We start from the raw sequence: 22,861 nt of genomic DNA on the forward strand, positions 1-22,861 counted from the left end.
GTTGCCTGTAGCAACCAACCAGATCCTGTCATCTTTCAAGGTCGCGGTTAGAGAGCTGAAGCTCTGAAGCAATTATATACTGGATGGTGTTGGCCAGTTCAAGTGGACTGTTGTCAGTACTTACACAGTCGATATCATCCGACATGTTGAGGATGATGTAATTTTTTCCTGCCAAATTTATCCAGTCTTTGCAGATTACCTGAAAATAGACAATTTATGTATAATGAGGAAGAAAGATACAAGACTTCTGAATTCAGCAGTATCGTATTGTAGGTTTACCCTAAAAATGGGGACAAAGTCTTTAGCATGCAACACTAGTCCTCCCCGCTGGGCTTAATGGTTCCTCCCACTGGCCCTTATGTCCTGCAGTGATGTAGGAGCCAGCAGAAGGAACCACCGCTGAGGACGGGGGTTGTAGAAATATATTTTTTATTTGGTATATTACAACCCACCAATCCGAAGCCTAATGCTGTGTACACACAACCAGACTTTCCGGCAAACTAGGTCCAACGGTCTTCCCAACAGACTTTCGGCGGAGGTCCGACGGACTTGGCCACACACGAATGGACTAAGTCCATTCTAAAGTCCGTTCATTTTGAACGTGATGACGTAAACGGGACTAAACAAGGAAGTTCAATAGCCAGTAGCCAATAGCTGCCATTGCGTCATATTTGGTCCATCAGACTAGCACAGACGAACGGTTTTCCCGATTTTTAGTCCGTCGGAATTGAGTCCGTCGGATAGATTTGAAACATGTTCTATTTCTAGGTCCGTCTGATTTTTTTTTTTCCGAAAAACGATCGGACTAGCCCACACACGATCGGATTGTCCAACAGACTAATCCCGTCGGACCTAGTCTGCCGGAAAGTCCGGTCGTATGTACATACGGCATAAGGGTCTTTTCAGGTAGGCTTTCCGATCAGATATGCCTGTCAATTTTTCAAGTGGACCTGATTGGAAGTTCCATGGATTCTATAGGCAGGCGGATGTATATAGACTTTTACACCCTAAAGACAGATATACAATACCCAAGTTTGACTGCAGATTCAGTTTCTTGTGGCTGAAGACTGGTTCTCTGGCTATAGTGCTCCCTTGAATAAGTGTTCAAGTTGGCAACTTGGTGTAGTCATTAAAATCCAAATCTTTATTGGCTACATAATAAAAACACGCTGATAACAAGCTAACGCATTTCAGCTGTAACAACCTTACTCAGGCTGTTACAGCTGAAGCACGTTAGCTTGTTTCTAATGTGTTTTATTATGTAGCCAATAAAGATTCGGATTTTACAGACTATACTGCTTGAACTTTTTTTGGACTTTTACATCCTCCTTCATCAGAGTGTGTCCAGGTTTCTGGACCTAAATGTGACAGATCAGAGCTAGCCCAATAGAATGCATGAAGGTAAAGACCTTCAGCCTTTAGAACCACTTTATACAATGTGTGTTTAGCATCACTTTTATGCCCCGTACACACGATCGGACTTTCTGCCAACAAAACTGTGGATTTTTGTTTGAAGGATGTTGGCTCAAACTTGTCTTGCATACACACGGTCACACAAATGTTGGCCAATAATTATGATCGTGGGAACGTGGTGACGTACAAGACGTACGACGAGACGAGAAAAAGGAAGTTCAATAGCCAGTGCGGCTCGTTCTGCTTGATTCCGAGCATGCGTGAACTGTTGTGCGTCGGACTTGTGTACAAACGATTAGAAATTCCGACAACAAAGTTTTGTTGGCAGAAAATTTGAGAACCTGCTAGCCAATGTTTGTTGGCGGAAAATCCGACAACAAATGTTCGATGGAGCATACACACAGTCGGACTTCCAGCCAACAAGCTCACATCCAACATTTGTTGTCAGAAAATCAGAATGTGTGTACAGGGCATAAGAATCAGAGGTGGGAGGCCCCTTAAGTTTCACGGTTGCTGCCCTGTCCTCTGCCTGGACCCATACTGATATCAAATGTTGTGTTCCAACTAAGTAACGGCAACAATATCAAAAACAGAGCCCTGAAGTTAGGTACATCACCTTAGTAGCAGGGCTCTGTTATGCACACTCAGGAGACGGGACGGTTCTCACCATAAGGTCAGACAGTTGGCAGAACAGCAAATGTTGGACTTCAGGAGACCTCTCACCTCTAACTCCCAGGTCTGATAGTATTTCTCAGACAAGGATGGTTCCCTTTGATGTGATGCTCCTTTTGCTTCTCTAAATTCAAACAAATAAATAAAAAAACACTGGTATATTTACCTGCTCTGTATTTGGTGACAGCTGCATGGGGGCTGCAGCCTTTGTTGGGTCAACTTCCCGTTGGGTGGAAAAGACTGGCGGAATATCGAGTTTCTTTTTGCTGTTGGCAGCAGATGAAGATTGGTTGACTAACATACTTTCGTTGCCCATGTGTCCAGGGGGGTGATGCCTTGCAGGATGTCCCCGTGAATCTGCAGGAGGTCCGGGATAAAGTTCGGATTCTGGCTTGTGACCGGCATGATGTCCTCTGGACCCGGAATGTTTCTTGTTCTTTCGGGGCGGCTTGACAGTTGTGTTGGAAGAGGTGGATGTCATCTTGGTAGCTGTCCTCTCCTCCTGGACCGGAACTGCAGTTGCTGTCTCATTGTGTATGGGCTGTATAGGATCTTCCTCTGCGAGGACCTTGATGATTGGGGATCCTTGTTTAGGAGTCTCGCCAGCCTCTGTGGGCCAAAATGTTGTAGACGTTTCCAAAACTTCTTTAGGCAAAGTGCTTGTCTCATCTTGGGTGACCCTGCTGTCTGTGGACACGGGTTCAGCTATAACAATAATACAAAAAAAATGGTATAGTTTTAGTATGTTGTCTATGATTTTTCAGTGGGCAGGAGAGGTGTTTCTCTAGGTTTAGGTTTATTTTAATGTCTGATAATATGTTCAGTTAGCCTTATAGGGAATTGTCCCTAAACAAAGGAGCAGTCAAGCACAGTCACTGTGCATTCCCACTAAGCAGGGGACATACTAAAAGGAATGACAGAATGGAATGCCCATAGACTTTAACAGGGAGATGGAATGCCCATAGAGAATAATGGAACAAAGTGGAATGCCCATAGAGAATAATGGAAAAAAAAATTCAGTTTGTGACAGACTCTTTTGACATATACCGTATTTTTCGGACTATAAGGCGCACGTAAAAGCCTAAATTTTCTCCCAAAAACGACCGTGCGCCTTATAGTCCGGTGCGCCTTATATATGACCTGTTGACATCGCTGGAGTTCTTTGTTAACAGTATCTGTCATCTTGACGTAAACCTTCGGACTATAAGGCGCACGTAAAAGCCTAAATTTTCTCCCAAAATCGACCGTGCGCCTTATAGTCCGATGCGCTTTATATATATGGAAATATCCATTTTATCACCTGGTCGTTGCTAGTGCGCCTTATAATCCGGTGCGCCTTATAGTCCGATGCGCCTTATATATGGAAATATCCATTTTATCAGCCGGTCGTTGCTAGTGCGCCTTATAATCCGGTGCGCCTTATAGTCCGAAAAATACGGTAAATGTTTTTTTTTTTTTAAAGACCTACTTTTAAATATCAGTGGCCATGTTTAATATTAGATTAGATGGGATTAATGTTGTTTTTTTAAAGGTAAATGACAGAGTGGAATGCCCATAGAGTATAATGGGAAGTAAAATATAAACTCATTTGCAAGCAAATCTGAGTGACATAGCAATTTATCCTTTACCACAGCTGTTCCTCAAGTAGAGTAGCAGATTGTAAGGTTGAGATTATTTCAGATTACAGCTGTTTTCTATGGAATGACAGATAAATAATAGAAAGGAATGCCCATAGAGTATAATGGGAAGCAAGATGTGAACTGGAGTCAAAACCATTGGTCATATCAGATCATTCTTTAGCAGACATACTATCTATGTCCAGTGGTGTTGTCCAAAATTCACATTAAGTGGGATTATTATCGGTTTCTATGGAATGACAGATAAATAATAGAAAGGAATGCCTATAGAGTATAATGGGAAGCAAGGTGTGACCTGGAGTCAGAACCATTGGTCATATCGCATCAATCTTTAGCAGACATGCCCTCTATGTCCAGTGGTGATGTCCAAAATTCACATTAAGTGGGATTATTATTGGTTTCTATGGAATGACAGATAAATAATAGAAAGGAATGCCCATAGAGTATAATGGGAAGCAAGATGTGACCTGGAGTCAAAACCATTGGTCATATCAGATCAATCTTTAGCAGACATACTCTCTATGTCCAGTGGTGATGTCCAAAATTCACATTAAGTTGGATTATTATTATTTTCTATGGAATGACATACATATGACAGAGTGGAATGCCCATAGAGTATAATGGGAAGCAAGATGTGACCTGGAGTCAACACCATTGGTCATATCAGATCATTCTTTAGCAGACATACTCTCTATGTCCAGTGGTGATGTCCAAAATTCACATTAAGTGGGATTATTATTGGTTTCTATGGAATGACAAACATATGACAGAGTGGAATGCCCATAGAATATAATGGGAAGCAAGGTGTGACCTGGAGTCAGAACCATTGGTCATATCAGATCAATCTTTAGCAGACATACTCTCTACGTTCAGCAGTGATGTCCAAATTTGACATTAAACGAGATTATTATTGTTTTATATGGAATGACAAGACATTTGACAGAGTGGAATGCCCATAGAGTAGAATGGGAACCAAGATGTGACCTGGAGTCAAAATCTTTCAGCATACCAAATAAATTCTTAGCAGATATAGTATCCAAGTTTAGTGGCACGATTTTAAATCGAGTGTGTATGGATTTTAATTGTTTTATAAGGAATGAAAGAAGAAAATGCCCACAGAGCAGCCCTCAAAAATTACACTCGCCTGCTCACATTTTGCGAGTGGATTTTGAGGACTGGCAGATGTGGGCTGCCTGGGGGGCCAGCACCACCAGTGGCGGCCCGCCCATAGGGGGCGCCTGGGCGCCGCCCCCCTCCCCCTAGGTGTAAAAAAGAAATAAAGTAAAAAAAAAAAAAGTTAAAAAAAAAGTAAAAAAAAAAAAAAAAACGGGCCCTTTAAGACATTTAAAAAAAAAAATGTCATTTAACAATTTAACATATTGTACTGTGGCGCCGGTCACAGTGCACTATGAGAAGCGCCACGTCGATGCAATCACAAGATTGCATCCATGGTGCTTCATTTGCGGGTTAAAAACCCGCCTTGCGGCGCACAGCAGAACGCCGACTAGCTTCCGCCCGTAAAATCATTGTGATTCTACGGGCGGGAGCATTGTCAATCTTAGACAGGCAGGTCACTTCCGGCTTTCGGCTGCTTCACGAAACCCGGAAGTGACGTCGGCAGCTCCGTTCCTCAGCCCGAGCGGAGCTGCAAGACAGTGAGGCAGGAGGTGAGTCACCGCATAAAGGCTTTCTAGTTTCTACTTTGTTGAGAATGTTCATGCATTTAGCTGAATGAATGGAAAAAAAGCTTTCACAGCCAGAAAGCTTTCCCCAGGCAAGGCGACTTTTGCCGTGGCCAATCACAATGATTTTACGGGCGGAAGCTAGTCGGCGTTCTGCAGAGCGCCGCAAGGCGGGTTTTTAACCCGCAAATGAAGCGCCATGGATGCAATCTTGTGATTGCATCGACGTGGCGCTTCTCATAGTGCACTGTGACCGGCGCCACAGTACACTATGTTAAATTGTTAAATGACATTTTTTTTTTTTTAATGTCTTAAAGGGCCCGTTTTTTTTATTTTATTTTTTTTTTACTTTTTTTTTTTTACACCTAGGGGGAGGGGGGGCGGCGCCCGGGCGCCCCCTATGGGCGGGCCGCCACTGGTGGTGCTGGCCCCCCCAGGCAGCCCACATCTGCCAGCCCTCAAAATCCACTCGCAAAATGTGAGCAGGCGAGTGTAATTTTTGAGGGCTGCTCTGTGGGCATTTTCTTCTTTCATTCCTTATAAAACAATTAAAATCCATACACACTCGATTTAAAATCGTGCCACTAAACTTGGATACTATATCTGCTAAGGATTTATTTGGTATGCTGAAAGATTTTGACTCCAGGTCACATCTTGGTTCCCATTCTACTCTATGGGCATTCCTTTCCATCATTTATCTGTCATTCCATAGAAAACAGCTGTAATCCCAAATAATCTCAACCTTACAAACTGCTACTCTACTTGAGGAACAGCTGTGGTAAAGGTGAAAATGCTATGTCTCTCAGATTTGCCTGCAAATGAGATTATATTTTACTTCCCATTATATTCTATGGGCATTCCACTCTGTCATATGTCTTGTCATTCCATATAAAACAATAATAATCTCGTTTAATGTCAAATTTGGACATCACTGCTGAACGTAGAGAGTATGTCTGCTAAAGATTGATCTGATATGACCAATGGTTTTGACTCCAGGTCACACCTTGCTTCCCATTATATTCTATGGGCATTCCACTCTGTCATGTTTGTCATTCCATAGAAACCAATAATAATCCCACTTAATGTGAATTTTGGACATCACCACTGGACATAGAGAGTATGTCTGCTAAAGAATGATCTGATATGACCAATGGTGTTGACTCCAGGTCACATCTTGCTTCCCATTATACTCTATGGGCATTCCACTCTGTCATATGTATGTCATTCCATAGAAAACAGCTGTAATCCCAAATAATCTCAACCTTACAATCTGCTACTCTACTTGAGGAACAGCTGTAGTAAAGGATAAATTGGTATGTCACTCAGATTTGCCTGCAAATGAGTTTAGATTTTACTTCCCATTATACTCTATGGGCATTCCACTCTGTCATATGTCTTGTCATTCCATATAAAACAATAATAATCCCGTTTAATTTGAAATTTGGACATCACTGCTGAACATAGAGAGTATGTCTGCTAAAGATTGATCTGATATGACCAATGGTTCTGACTCGAGGTCACATCTTGCTCCCCATTATACTCTATGGGCATTCCTTTCTATTATTTATCTGTCATTCCATAGAAACCAATAATAATCCCACTTAATCTGAATTTTGGACATCACCACTGGACATAGAGAGTATGTCTGCTAAAGACTGATCTGATATGACCAATGGTTTTGACTCCAGGTCACATCATTCTCCCCATGATACTCTATGGGCATTCCTTTCTATAATTTATCTGTCATTCCATAGAAACCAATAATAATCCCACTTAATCCGAATTTTGGACATCACCACTGGACATGGAGGGTATGTCTGCTAAAAATTGATGGGATATGACCAATGGCTCTGACTCCAGGTCACACCTTGCTTCCCATTATACTCTATGGGCATTCCACTCTGTCATATGTATGTCATTCCATAGAAACCAATAATAATCCCACTTAATGTGAATTTTGGACATCACCACTGGACATAGAGAGCATGTCTGCTAAACATTGATCCGATATGACCAATGGTTTTGACTCCAGGACACATCTTGCTCTCCATGATACTCTATGGGCATTCCTTTTTATTATTTATCTGTCATTCTATAGAAAAAAATAATAATCCCACGTAATGTCTAATTTGGACATCACTAACAAACATAGAGAGTATGTCTGCTAAAGATTGATCTGATATGACCAATGGTTCTGACTCCAGGTCACATCTTGCTTCCCATTATTCTCTATGGGCATTCCACTCTGTCATATGTATGTCATTCCATAGAAACCAATAATAATCCCACTTAATCTGAATTTTGGGCATCACCACTGGACATAGAGGGTATGTCTGCTAAAGAATGATCTGATATGACCAATGGTTTTGACTCCAGGACACATCTTGCTTCCCATTATACTCTATGGGCATTCTACTCTGTCATATGTATGTCATTCCATAGAAACCAATAATAATCCCACTTAATCTGAATTTTGGGCATCACAACTGGACATAGAGAATATGTCTGCTAAAGATTGATCTGATATGACCAATGGTTCTGACTCCAGGTCACACCTTCCTTCCCATTATTCTCTATGGGCATTCCACTCTGTCATATGTATGTCATTCCATAGAAACCAATAATAATCCCACTTAATCTGAATTTTGGACATCACCACTGGACATAGAGAGTATGTCTGCTAAAGACTGATCTGATATGACCAATGGTTTTGACTCCAGGTCACATCTTGCTTCCCATTATACTCTATGGGCATTCCTTTCTATTATTTATCTGCCATTCCATAGAAAACAGCTGTAATCCCAAATAATCTCAACCTTACAATCTGCTACTCTACTTGAGGAACAGCTGTGGTAAAGGATAAATTGCTATGTCACTCAGATTTGCCTGAAAATGAGTTTAGATTTTATTTCCCATTATACTCTATGGGCATTCCACTCTGTCATATGTCTTGTCATTCCATATAAAACAATAATAATCCCGTTTAATTTGAAATTTGGACATCACTGCTGAACATAGAGAGTATGTCTGCTAAAGATTGATCTGATATGACCAATGGTTCTGACTCCAGGTCACATCTTGCTTCCCATTATACTCTATGGGCATTCCACTCTATCATATGTTTGTCATTCCATAGAAACCAATAATAATCCCACTTAATGTGAATTTTGGACATCACCACTGGACATAGAGAGTATGTCTGCTAAAGAATGATCTGATATGACCAATGGTTTTGACTCCAGGACACACCTTGCTTCCCATTTTACTCTATGGGCATTCCACTCTGTCATATGTTTGTAATTCAATATAAAACAGCCGTAATCCCAAATAATCCCAATCTTCTACTCTACTTGAGGAACAGCTGTGGTAAAGGATAAATTGCTATGTCACTCAGATTTGCTTGCAAATGAGTTTATATTTTACTTCCCATTATACTCTATGGGCATTCCACTCTGTCATTTACCTTTGTTATGCCATAAAAAACAACATTAATCCCATCTAATCTCAATATTAAACATGGCCACTGATATTTAAAAGTAGGTCTTTAAAAAAAAAAAACATTTATATGTCAAAAGAGTCTGTCACAAACTGAATTTTTTTTCCATTATTCTCTATGGGCATTCCATCTCCCTGTTAAAGTCTATGGGCATTCCATTCTGTCATTCCTTTTAGTATGTCCCCTAAGCAGGAAGTAGTGCCTGCATACATGATGAGCAGATATGGCCTTCTTCTTCTTTACTGTATAAAACAGATTTTTAAAACATTTAGCCCCCATACACACGGTCGGAAATTCCGACCACAAAACCCGTCGGATTTTTTCCGACGGATTTTGTCCGAAACTGGTGTTGCATACACACGGTCGGACAAAGTTGTCGGAAAATCAAATCGTTCGGAACTAGGTGACGTTCGTTCGTTCCGACGGGACTACGTTCAGGCTAGTAGCCAATAGCTTTGCTCTTGTACTTTGATCTGAGCGTGCGTGGCACTTTGTCCGATCAGAATTCTCTACAAAAAAGAAAAAAGTCTGATCGGATTTTGTTGTCGGAAAATTTGAGATCCTGCTCCCAAATTTTTGTAATTCCAACGGAAAAAGTCCGATAGAGCCCACAGAAGATCGGATTTTCCGACAATATAATCCGATCTGACCTTTTCAGGCAGAATTTCCGACCGTGTGTATGGGGTATAACACTCATTGAAACCATTATTTTGACCACCTTCATTTACAAAGGCAAGAAAAAACTGTAAAAGACCAATGATTTTCCTTAAAGTGGTTGTAAAGGCAGAAGTTTTTTTTTATCTTAATGTATTCTTTGCATTAAAATAAAAAACCTTCTGTGTGCAGAAGCCCCCTAATACTTACCTGAGCCTCATCTCTATCCAGTGATGTTGCAGGGCAGTCCAGGCTGCCCGAGACTTTCCCACCTGATTGGCTGAGACAGCAGTGTGTGTCGATCAAAGTCAATGAGCCAATGAGGAGAGAGAGGGGGCGGGGCAGAACCACAGCTCCGTGTCTGAATTCACACACAGAGAGCAGCGGCTCGGCTTGGGTGCCCCCATAGCAAAGCTATGCACTTGGTAAGGAATGTAAACATCCCTTGTAATAGAAATAAGGAAGACAGGTCCCTTTTATGGAGAGATCTGGGGTCAAAAAGACCCACAAATCTCTTCCTTACCTTTCAAAGCAAAAAGATTAAAAAAAAACTGGTTGGGAAGTGTCATCGTGATGTCACTCTGGTGCTCCAAGGCCATAGAGGAGATTAAAGAATATTGACTCTTTGATCGCCTACGGGAGCAGCTGGCCGCACCATCGGATAATTTCTTGGATGAACCAGCGGAAACAGTAAGCCCAAGAAACACCAGTGAGCAGTGGGAGGTCTCCTCCCGCTGCTTCGGAAACCTTCCCAATGGCTCATGAGCCGCTCAGAAAGTCAGCCACCGGCTGCAAAAAATGATACCGGGGTTATGGCTGATATCTTCAGCCGTAATCCGGGCAAACCACTTGCAAACTGCAATGTATATAGATGTATTGTGGTCAGCAAGTGGTTAACAATAAATGGTTAATAATAGACTTGGGTAAGAGTGATTCTCCTGCACAATATACACTATATTGTCAAAAATACTGGGACATCTGCCTTTACACGCACACAAACTTTAATGGCATCCCAGTCTCAGGCCGTAGGGTTCAATATTGAGTTGGCCCACCCTTTGCAACTATAACAGCTTCAACTCTTCTGGGAAGGCCGTCCACAAGGTTTAGGAGTGTGTCTATGGGAATGTTTGACCATTCTTCCAGAAGTGCATTTGTGAGGTCAGACACTAAGGTGGACGAGAAGGCCTGGCTCGCAGTCTTTCGCTCTAATTTATCCCAAAGGTGTTCTATCGGGTTCAGGCCAGTCATGTTCCTTCATCCAAAATTCACTCAGCCATGTCTTTATGGACCTTGCTTTGTGCACTGGCACGCAGTCATGTTGGAAAAGGAAGGGGCCAGCCCCAAACTGTTCCCCACAAAGTTGTGAGCTTGAAATTGTCCAAAATGTCTTGGTATGCCGACACCTTAAGAGTTCCCTTCACTGGAACAAAGAGGCCAAGCCCAACCCCTGAAAAACAACCCCCACACCATAATCCCCCCGCCCACCAAATGATTTGGACCAGTGCACAAAACAAGGTCCATAAAGACATGGGTGAGTGAGTTTGGGATGCAGGTACTTGAGAGTCCTTACCTCAACTTGATAGAACACCTTTGGGATGAATTAGAGTGGAGACTGTGAGCCAGGCCTTCTCGTCCAACATCAGTGCTTGACCTCACAAATGCGCTTCTGGAAGAATGATCAAACATTCCCATAGACACACTCCTAAACCTTGTGGACAGCCTTCCCAGAAGAGTTGAAGCTGTTATAGCTGCAAAGGGTGGGCCAACTCAATATTGAACCCTACGGAATAAGACTGGGATGCCATTAAAGTTCATGTAAAGGCAGGTGTCCAAAAACGTTAGACAATATAGCGTATATCCCTGGATATGGTTATACAGGAGTCCAGAGTAAGCTGAAGCTGCATCAGTCTGAATCATCACTGCAGAGGATTACACAAATTTCTGTATCTGTAAATCTCTCCCTGCGGATTACCAATTACTATCTTCTGATGAATTACATTACGGCGGGTCCCCAGTGAGTTTTTTGGCTGGTTGTGTATATATTTCTGTGTACAGTTGTTAATTGATAGGAGTGGCTCAGCTAATGATGCTCCAACGCTAGTTTACCTTCCCCCGCCTAGGACTTTATTAACTATAATGGCGCTTGTGGGCCAATGCCTGGGGCAATAGGATAGGAGGGGGCAAAAAACTCAAAATGCAGCCATGTCCCCTTTAAAATCTTCTGATCCCACTATAGCACAAGCGTACATTGCCTACAGGAGAGTGACAACTCTGCTCTGAATTCAGGAGCAGTGCAGCATCCTTGCCACAGCATTAGAAGAAGCTGCATTAGGTGGACTTCACTGGCAGCAGTGGCGTCACTAGGGGGTGGCTTTTGGGGCTATAGCCCCTAATATGGGGCCCATAGCCCTGAGTCTCTGCAGGGGTCCCCAAGGGGAGAGGAGGCTCTCTGGGGACCCTGATGTAAGTGGGGGGGGGCTCTCTGGGGACCCTGGTGCAAGGAGGAGGCTCTCTGGGGACCCTGATTTTAAGGAGGAGGCTCTCTGGGGACCCTAATATTAGGAAGGCTCTCTGGGAACCCTGATGTAAGTGGGGGGGCTCTCTGGGGACCCTGATGCAAGGGTGGCCTCTCTGGGGACTCTGATGTAAGTGGGGGGCTCTCTGGGGACCCTGATGTAAGTGGGGGGCTCTCTGGGGGCCCTGATGCAAGGTGGAGGCTCTCTGGGGAACCTGATTTTAAGGGGGAGGTTCTCTGGGGACCCTAATGTAAGGAGGGCTCTCTGTGAACCCTGATGTGAGTGGGGGGCTCTCTGGGGACCATGATGTAAGGAGGAGGCTCTATGGAGATCCTGGTGTAAGGGGGACTCTCTGGGGACCCTGATTTAAGGGGAGGCTCTCTGGGATATATACACACGCACACACACACATACATTACTGTATATACATGTGTATGCCCGCCCATGTGTATGACTTTCTTTACTACGCTGCTATGGGCTCTAGCCCCAGACCTTTTGTAGACCTAGCAATGCCCCTGACCTAACAGGATCAACAAGCATTTGCAGGGGAACTAAGAGAAAACTGTAAGTGCAGATGCACTTTTAATGAAGTGCTGCAGTACATTTTTGTTTTATTGGGAGGCTATAGCCAGTACAGGTACAGGTCCCTTCAGTGCCCAGGGCAAGGATGTGGCCACCACTGCTAATACATGCCATAGAATGGGTGTACTCTCCTGTGCCCATTCTCTGATTGCCTATAGTTGTAATGGGGTGCACTCTACACACACGTAGCTTGCTTTCTAGCAAACAATAGGGTAAAGTAAGGTAGTTACACTTGCACAGTGCGCTTTTTTGTTATGGTGTGGAGAGAGGGCATTTTGGAGCTGCCAGAGAGGAAATGAAGCTGTTGCCCGCTGCATGCCAGTCACTGAACTGGAGTTTGCATGTAGTGAGGGGGCTCCTCCCCTCTACCAATGCGCCATGGGCAGCTGCCCCTCCTGCAAACTCCTTGTCCTGGCTATAGTTATATTTTAAGAGCTAATTTACAAATATAGTGCCCCCTGACTAGCAATGAGGAGGCATTTTAAAATCCGCACTTGCATGTTGCAACCATGTGCACTACAAATGGTTGCAGGGTGGTTGCAAGGTGCCCACATTCAGCTGAATGGGTTGCACATGATTGGTGGTACCACCCGTCTAACTTAGTTGAGGGTGCAACTACTATGACGCCAGTTCTTACTCCATTGACTGACAGCTTTTAGGTAATAATAATTTCCTCCATGGCAGCATACATATGGGTTAACCCAGCCCCCTCTCCAATCCTATAGGACCCCACTCCCATAAATTTTGGCTCCTTTGTTGTCCTCATCCTAGGACTTGTGTGTTCGGAATCTTACCTTCGCTTCAAAGGTTCAACTAGGCTCAGGCTGAGGTTTCCCAAATGGATCTGTAGCTGAGGGGTTCAGGTCTATCTCTGTTAAGGACTTCCCCATCAAGTCAGCCTTTCTTGTGGATATCCCGTCGGCTAAAAGAGTCTTGGAAATTGGAGCCCTTGGATACAAGGAGCTTTTTCTAATGTTATGACTTGACTCAAATCCCAAGGTAACATTAGTCTTTCACAAGAACCAAGACATTGTTGTACCAACCTTTAGAGCACCTGAGAGTGCCAATCAGGGGTCAAGTCCTGAGGAAAAAAGTGTGGGAACTCCCACCCACGATCCACTCCCCCACCAAAAAAATAAATAAAAATGATACGCTCATATGCACGAAACACTTCAAAAGTGGTATTTTTCATCCAGTTTTCGTATTGTGTGTATGAAGCTTAACTGTTAGAACATAAAAAAAAAACAATCCTCAATAAACATAAATATGGTAATTCTCTGAATAATCAGCATTCATTCAGTTGTGCTTCCATGCAAATGTGAACATGATGTTCTGATCTTTATTGGGGAATGTTATTTTGTATATAGAGTGTTTATGTGGTGAGATTACACTTTTCATTGAATAGAGTTTGGATAACACAGGGTTAAACGGAAAGGTCATAAGTTAACTGCGCATTATCTGGACAGAATGCTTGGGGAGATAGTGATGTGTTCCTGCTTAGGAGATGTATGTTAGCTTGGGGGGCTGCAAACTCTGCAGGGCTCCAACACACACTCGCTGCTATTCCAACCCTTCACATATTTCCACATAATCTTCCCTCCTGGCATTAAACTTTACCAGGTATTGTGCTCAGCTTACCAACCCCAAACTGATGTTCCTCCCTCAGCTCACCTCTCTCCTTGCATGTCCTGTGAGCAGAATAGCTGATCTACCCGTCAGCTAGACCTAGACCTGATCTACCCCTCAGCTAGCTGTGATTGACAGGTAGATCACCTGACCATTCAGGCATTGCCAGTAGGGGGCCCCATGACAGCTTTCGCTTTGATCTACCCATCAGCTAGCTGTGATTGACAGGTAGATCAAAGCGAAAGCTGTCATGGGGCCCCCTACTGGCAATGCCTGAATGGTCAGGTGTGCGGCACTTACTATTGTGAGCTATGTCGGTGGCTGCTGGTGTAGCACTTGCCACACAGCTCGCATACTTCAAAGTCTTGCAGGACATGGCTGCTAACGGGAACTGAGTTCCTGTTGTGGAAAAAGTACAGGAACTCCGTTCCCATGCGTTCCCGCAGGACTTGAGCCCTGGTGCCAATGCACATCACCTAGATGTGGGAGAGACCCTGAAGTCAAATCTTCAAGTTGCGGCCTCTTTAAGGCTTTTGGATCGTCTGTGCATCCCTTTTCCCTGAAGGAACAAGGGGAAGCGTGCCTCGTCTAGGATGATTGTGGCTTGGAATGTCCAGGCCATCCAGCAAGCTTACAGGGCTAAGGGCCTCTCTCCCCCCAGAAGCAGTGAGAGTGCATTCAACCAGGAGTGTTTCTACATTTTGGGCGGAATCTGGCTCCCGATGTTACCTGCAAGCTGGTCTCATCGTCCTCAATCAACAATTTTATGGCTCATTATTGTGTGGAGCCTGCTTCTTTATCCTCTATCAATTTTGGTTTGAAAGTCCTGTCAGTTGAAGGTGCAAATTAAAGCTTTTGTTCAGCATTTCCATCCTTGGTGGTATGGCTAGTTATTTCCCATACATATGCTGCCATGGAGTCTGTCAGGAAAATTGAAAATTTCCTACCAAAAACTTACAGTAATTTTCCTTTTCTGATGGACTCCATGGCAGCAGGGGTTTCCTCCCAGTGTCCTAAGGGGCTATTAACATGCAACCTTTGGCTCTAAACAAAATTTATGGGCGTGGGGTCCTATAGGTTTGGAGAGGAGGCAGGGTTAACCCATACCTATGTTGCTATGGAGTCCGTCAGGAAAGGAAAATTACGGTAAGTATTTGGTAGGAAATTTTCCATTATTTAGAATGTAGTAACCCAAAGAAAAGCAACCAGTCATGTTTAGTTTGCACCCTTTAAATCAGCCTTTCTCAACCAGGGTTCTGTGGAATTTAGGGTTCCTCCAAAGGTTGCTAGGGTTCCCTTCAGCAATGAGCAATTTCTGTCTCTGAGATAAAGTAAGTAACCACTGATAGCAGTGATCAATTTAGCTATCTGTAAGGGGGGGTGGGGGTTTTTTCCATAGTCCAGAAATGTATGGAGCATTCTTTCTGCTGTCCCCTTCTTTTACATATGTTGTGTTTTGGCAATTACAGGCAAGCAAGTCCCTGACACCTGAAAACAATTTCAAGGGTTCCAACTTGTCAAAAAGGCGAGAAAGACCGCTTTAAACAAATTCTAAAATTCAGTTAGGGTTATGGCTCCCAAGATTCTTGATGAACCAGTCTGAGAAATAATAGGCCTGAACAAAGTTACTCACTTGTTTGTGTCACACTATCATCGCTGGTACCATTCACTCTTCTTGTATCATCATCCCAGAAATATTTGGGGGATTGGAAAATGGAGATCTCCTCTGTCTCCTGGCTGGAAAAGCCAGACCCTTGAGGCGTGTGGAGCAAGTCATGGTGGATGTCGGTCTCTGAGTACCTATCACTGGCACGTTCTATAGAATCCAAGGTCTCTAGAGTGGACAAGGATGAGGAGAGGTCCACCAGTGATGTGGAGGAGAGTCCTTCGGAACTGGGCTCCTCACAGTTCACAAGGAGGAATGGGACAAGGCCTATGGAAGAAAACAAGAGGCTAGTGAGAAAAACAGAACTACAATCATCATAGGTGTACGTAGCCTATTGCATTAGGGTGTGCACCCCCAAAGCTCAAACACACATGCCTTTCTCTGCAGCCTCAGCTTCAATGGATAGTGAATGAATGGGACGTGCTCCATACTGAGCAGCTCCCTGTTCATTTACAAATGAACTGTGTTCAGTTATGAATGAACACAGTGAGCGAGTATGTTCACTGTGTTCATTTAGAAAATGAAGGGGCCAGTAAATGACATATTGACTAGCCGCTTCTTCTGCTCTCCATCCTGAAACATTCTCTGCAGCAGCTGGGGGAGAGGATAGGAGGGAAGCCAGCAGCACTGCAGGTGGGGGGGGGGGGGGGGGAAGCAACAAGGGGGAAAGCCTGGGCTGGGCAGTAGGGGGAATCGGCATGGCATGTAGTGATTAGGGTGTGTCCAGGCACTACTGGCACACCCCCTGGACAGGGCTATGACTATCGTGGGAGACTGTACAGATGTTATATGGCCCTAAAGCACACTAAACTAAAGGTACCTTCTACTTGTTATGGAAATCCAATACTTGTTAACAAACAGCTGTCCCCATGGTTCTGTTCAGAGAACAAACTGGGAAGCTGAATAGGCCAACTTTACTTGCAGCGCTACCTGCTGTTGAATTTGGGTACTGCAGCTGCTGCAATAAAGACTAACAATGCTCCAAATACACCTGCTGATTCAGGTAGAAGCAGACCTGAGCTAGAAAGGAGATTAATGCCATTCTATAACAAAGACCGTCAACTGCAACTGGCAAGCCTCTTGTAGCATGGCGTGGTTGAAAATTTTAAAATAAGCCAGAGTCTGCTAAATACGACATCAGTTATCTCAGTTTCCGTACATTTATAGTTACTCTCGCATACATATTTGTGAATTACATTTCATGGTTTTAGGTTTACTGACCCTTAACCATTTTAATACCTGACATTTTCACCCCTTTCCTGCCAAGGCCAATTTTATGTCACACTTTGAATGACAATTACTGCAAACACTGCACCCATATACATTTTTTATCATTTTTTTGAGACATACAGAACTTTCTTTTGGAGATATTTAAAGGGGCTGTAAAGGCATTTTTACCCTCATGCATTCTATGTATGAAGGTAATAAGCATTCTGTGTGCAGCAGTGCCCCCAGCCCCCCTATTACTTACTTGACCCCCATCTCAATCCAGCGATATGCATTAAAGCCTTGGCTCTCCCGGGTCTCTCACTCCTCTGAGACAGCAGGGGTAGCCATTGGCTCCTGCTACTGTCAATCACAGCCATTGAGCCAATGAGGAGAAAGCGGGGCGGGGCCAAGTCTCGCTCCCTGTGTAAATGGACAAACAGAGCAGCGACTCAGGAGCAAGCCTTCTCGGGTGCTTGCATAGCAAGCCGCTTGCTATGGGGGGCACTAGGCAGGAGAGAGGGGCCTGGAGTGCTGGTGGGACACCCAACAACAGGAGGATCTGGGCTGCTCTGTAAACCCTCTGTAAACCCTTACAACACACTTTGACCTACAGGTAAGCCTAGATTAAGGCTTACCTGTAGGTCCAAGAAATATCTCCTAAACCTACACGGTTTAGGAGATATTTGCCAAAAGACAGGCACCGCTGTCTACGGTGCATGCGCCGTAGACAGCGGCGCGCAGGCGCACTGAGTGCGGCACCATCAACGGCGAATATGCCGCGCGTGGTGGCTCCCGTGCGCATGCGCGGGAGTGACGTCATCGCGGCTTCGCCGAATGACAGCGGCGGAGCGGCAAGACCCACCTAGAAGATGGATGCGCCGGACTACAGGGGACAGCGGTGACTTCGCTGGCTCCTGTGTCAGGTAAGTGACACATAATGGGGTAGTATGCGATGCATAGTAGTCCATTATGCTTTACCTTTGCAGGGAATGAAAGAGGAAGTAAACCCATCAGGGTTTACTTCCTCTTTAATGTAATTTTAATCACCACTGTTTTTTTTTAAAATCTTTTTGCTATATAAACTACAGAATACAGTTTTTCTTAGTTTTCGTTATGAAATTTTGCAAAGAAATAATATTCCTTCATAAATTTAGGCCAAAATGTATTCTGCTACATTTCTTTGGTAAATAACCCAATTTGTGTATATTATTTAGTCTGTAGGAAAGTTATAGAGTGTACAAACTATGGTATATATATATATATATATATATATATATATATATATATATATATATATATATATATATATATTTGAAAATTAATCAATCCTGATGTACTGACGGCCAGTCTCATTTTGCTTATTACAGTGATGATCTGATCACTGGTATAAGCACTCCTTTTTATGAATGGCATCCATTCATGTGCCCATGTGTACTGTTGTGATTGGCCACAGCTTTCACATGGTACAGGTCCGCTGTGATTGGCCCCTATGCTTGTGGTCACTGTGACCAATCACAGAGATCACAATAGAACTCAATTAATGACTATAAGTGAAAAGCCATTGTGTACAACAGATATTTGAGCACTGTGATTGGTCACAGCGATCACATGGTACCAAGGCTGGCCCAGTACAACAATTTGTCTTCCACTGTGTCCAGTGGACACAGCAGGAGACAGATCGTTCTGCTGCGCAGCCCCTAGTGCGCACACAAGGCGAGCAACTGGAGGACATCATATGACGTCCACTTAGGATAACACTGCTACCGCTCGCCTGTCATTTTACAATAGGCCGAGTGAGAAGTAGTTATAGTAAGTTTGTCACTAAGAATAAAGTATATAAGCTAAATCAATGTAGTTAAAAGTCAACCAAGTGGCTTCTTATGGGGACACACTCAGAAGAGGAAGACCTAGGAATGCCAACAGGGGACCTGAAAAGAGGAGGTTCAGGACCATTCTGTGCAGTTCTATTGTGCAGAGCAGGTACGTATAAAATGTTTGCTATTAAAACCATATATAGATAACCTTTACAATCATGTTAATATCTATTTGGAGCTCTCCAGGAGTCCCTGAACCTGAGTGTGCTTAATGCCCCTCCTGCAATGCACACATTTCTCTATTGGCCCACAAGGTACAGACATAGCATTGTGAGATGAGGTGGCAGCATTCCAGAGCTAGGAACTGAGTGCACCTGGAGATGGGGCGTCACCTGGGGTATTCAGACAGACAAAGGAAAAAAGTCTTCAAAGTGTATCTTAAGCCAAATCTTGTTTTTTCTTTTAGATAAATCAGTGGAGCGTTATAACACCAGTCAGGTTTTAACTGCTATCTGTGTCTCTACTGGGGAGATTCATTCTCTTTAATTAGATTGATAACCATTGTCACGTGGATCGAAGGTAAGAGTAAAAAAAATTAAGTTGTCACCAAATGAAGAGAAGAGAAGTTTTCCAATGAGGACACTTGTTCCAGAGTCAACTAGGGAGGACATTTCTTCACATAGGAGAGATTTTTCTATTACCTGTTCTGTTAACAGCAGTAGGGAGCATATTTTTTTAATATGACAAGGGTTTTAACCATTCCCTACTGCAACCAAAATGAAAAATAAATGTTTTGGCTTTAGATGTACTTGAGGAATCCATCAGGTATACAACTGTGTGCTTCATCAAGCCTAGACTGGCCACATGGGTGTCCACAGAACTTTTTTCGGGGGGGGGGGGCATCATTTTAGGGTCACCCATGCACCTCCCCTTTTTGACAATATCATTATCACATTATCATGGTCGGAGACTGCAGACGTAGTACAGTCCCTAGGATAAGTAATGGATAATGACCAACAGGCCCTCTTACCAGACCCAGAGAAACTACAGCAGTGATCCCTCCGGCTGGATGATCGATCACTCTGGTTCCCCCGGGGGCAACTCTGGTCAGTAGTGTAGCATGTCTGTACCCTGGTCTCTCTGGCTTCCGCCCAGCACACTCCTCATTCTTTGTCCTGTAGCACTCTCTCTCCCTCAGCTTTTTTCCAGGCTGCAGTCTCTTAAGCTCTCTCTTGATCGAGCTGTAGCCTCCTCCCTGTGTAAAATGGGGCTACCAATCTTTGGGATTACATGTCCCATGATGTTCTTCTCTCCTAGTCTCCTTTGATTGGCCCTCAGTTATAGCCAATAGGGAAGGAACGGACCCCCTATAGCATCGCAACTGTGCTGAATTTAAGATCTGATCCTCAATTCCAGGGGGGGGGGGCACTTGACCCCCCTTGCCCCTACCTGCGGACGCCCATGACTGGGCATTTGGCAACTTCGGCAGATGCCAGAAGAGCTAGTTTAACTAAAGTGACATTAGATGACATGTTCTTCATTTGGCCATCTCTGGTCAGAAAGCATCAATCCAGCATAAACACTCTTGGGGTTTAAAACAATTGGTCTTGTCTGATCGTGCCTGATCTCTCTTGATATCCCGAAGCCCAGTCAGCACTGTCTTCATGGACCTCTTCCTTCAAGGACTAAACAGGAAAACGTGTGCGGTCATTGTGTTCCTGCTTAGAGAAAGAGTGCACCTGTAGATGTTGTAGGGTGGTTGGATCAATCCAGGACAGCTGTTTGTTTCCTGAGGTCTGAAGTCAGCTTCAGAGTGATTGTGGGTCGGGATGGGTTTATCATTATCATTCAGACACGTTCTAATTAAAATAGCAAAGCTGTCCCAATTTGCACTGGACTTCTAATGCCGCGTACACACGGTCAGAATTCCGGCCAGAAAAAGACCGATGAGAGCTTTTCATCGGAAAATGTGACTGTGTGTATGCTCTATCGGAATTTAACTGTCCGAATTTCTGCCAGACAAAAATTGATAGCGTGTTCTCAATTTTCCAGACGGAAAAACTTTCTATCGGTAATTCCGATGGTGTGAATGCAATTCCGACACTCCAAAAAATCACGCATGCTCAGATTCAACTACGAGACGGAAGCTATTAGCTACTGGCTATTGAACTTCCTTTTTCTAGTTCCGTCGTACGTGTTGTATGTCACCGCGGAATTTGGTGTGACCGTGTGTAGGCAAGACAGCTTGAGCGGAATTCCGTCGGGGAAAACCATCAGAGCTTCTTACGATGAGTGTACACGGCATTACACTGTATTGAATCAGTTCATATGGGCCAGTGCTGTTTTTTATTCCCAGACTTGTGGTCATCATTAACAACTTAAGAAATATCTCCCTGCTAGCGGTTACCTACAAATTATTAGAATGCCTAGAGTACAACCGTCTGAGCTGCTACCTCACTTAAAACGACCTTCTCAACCCCTTACAGTCTACCTTTTGCCTACGACAGAAACTGCACTATTAAAACTATCGATCACTAAAAATTTACTAACTACTGAAACCAGTGGCCACTACTCCATGCTCATACTATTGGATCTTTCTGTTGCCTTTGTTTGATACATTTGGCCACTTGCTCCTCCTCAAAAAAACTCCACTCCCTTGGTCTCCAAGACTTTGCTCTTTCCTGGTCCTCCTCTTACCTAAAGAACTCATTCACTGTCACCTACAGCTCTATCTCTTTCAATCACCTTCCTCTTTCCATAGGGGTCCCCCAAGTCTCCGTCCTTTGACCGCTTCTGTCCCCTGTCTACATCTCCTCCATTGATCAGCTGGTAACCTCCCATGGCTTCTACAACCAGGTCTATGCTGACGAAACCTAAATCTATCTCTCTACTCCATAGCTCACCCCTTCAGGCTCATCATACATTACTAATTTACTGACTGACATATTAGCATGGATGTCTAAGCACTTCCTAAAACTAAATCTTTCTAAAATTGGGCTCCTCCCCTGACTTTTTCTTCAAGATCAATAATACAACTATCAGTCACTCCCCTCATTCCAATGTGTCAAACGGAATCCTGAACTCTGATTTCCCCTTTTAACCCCACAGCCAATCACTGTCCAACGCTTGCTGCCTTCACCTCCATATCATTTCCAAAATAAGGCTCCTTCTTAACCACTTTCAGACCGGACCAATTTGCTGGTCAAAGACCAGACCACTTTTTGCGATTCGGCACTACGTCGCTTTAACTGACAATTGCGCGGTCGTGCGACGTGGCTCCCAAACAAAATTGACGTCTATTTTTTCCCACAAATAGAGCTTTCTTTTGGTGGTATTTGATCACCCCTGCGGTTTTTATTTTTTGCGCTATAAACAAAAATAGAGCGACAATTTTGAAAAAAAACGCATTATTTTTTACTTTTTGTTATAATAAATATCCCCCAAAAATATATAAAAAAACATTTTTTTCCCTCAGTTTAGGCCGATACGTATTCTTCTACATATTTTTGGTAAAAAAAATCGCAATAAGCGATTATTGATTGGTTTGCGCAAAAGTTATAGCGTTTACAAAATAGGGATAGTTTTATAGCATTTTTATTAATAATTTTTTATTATTTTTTTTTTTACTAGTAATGGCGGCGATCAGCGATTTTTATTGTGACTGCGACATTGTGGGGGACCCATCAGACATTTTTGACACATTTTTGGGACCATTGTCATTTATACAGTAATCACTGCTATATAAATGCAGTGATTCCTGTGTAAATGACACTGGCAGTGAAGGGGTTAACCAGTGGGTGGCAGTGTAGGGGTTAAGTGTTCCTAGGGGTGTGTTACTAACTGTGGGGGGGTTGGGCTTTCATTTAGTGAACACTGATCTCTGCTCCAATCACA

At 43.6% G+C, this 22,861-nt stretch overlaps 1 protein-coding gene across 1 annotated transcript in view; it reads right to left on the minus strand.

Moving 5' to 3' along the window:
• The window catches only part of PODXL2 (podocalyxin like 2), a 47,149-nt gene that overhangs the window by 20,048 nt on the left and 4,240 nt on the right, over positions 1-22,861 (minus strand). The window contains exons 3-5 of the mRNA XM_077451731.1: positions 15,912-16,211; positions 2,252-2,790; positions 125-199 (exon numbers count right to left, since the gene is read on the minus strand). Of these exons, the coding sequence (XP_077307857.1) occupies positions 125-199; positions 2,252-2,790; positions 15,912-16,211 (914 nt within the window). The remainder of the gene's footprint in view (positions 1-124; positions 200-2,251; positions 2,791-15,911; positions 16,212-22,861) is intronic.

The sequence above is a fragment of the Lithobates pipiens genome, unplaced genomic scaffold (assembly GCF_037356315.1).
Source record: "Lithobates pipiens isolate NorthernLeopardFrog02 unplaced genomic scaffold, aLitPip1_a1.2 Scaffold_23, whole genome shotgun sequence".
Taxonomy (NCBI): domain Eukaryota; kingdom Metazoa; phylum Chordata; class Amphibia; order Anura; family Ranidae; genus Lithobates; species Lithobates pipiens.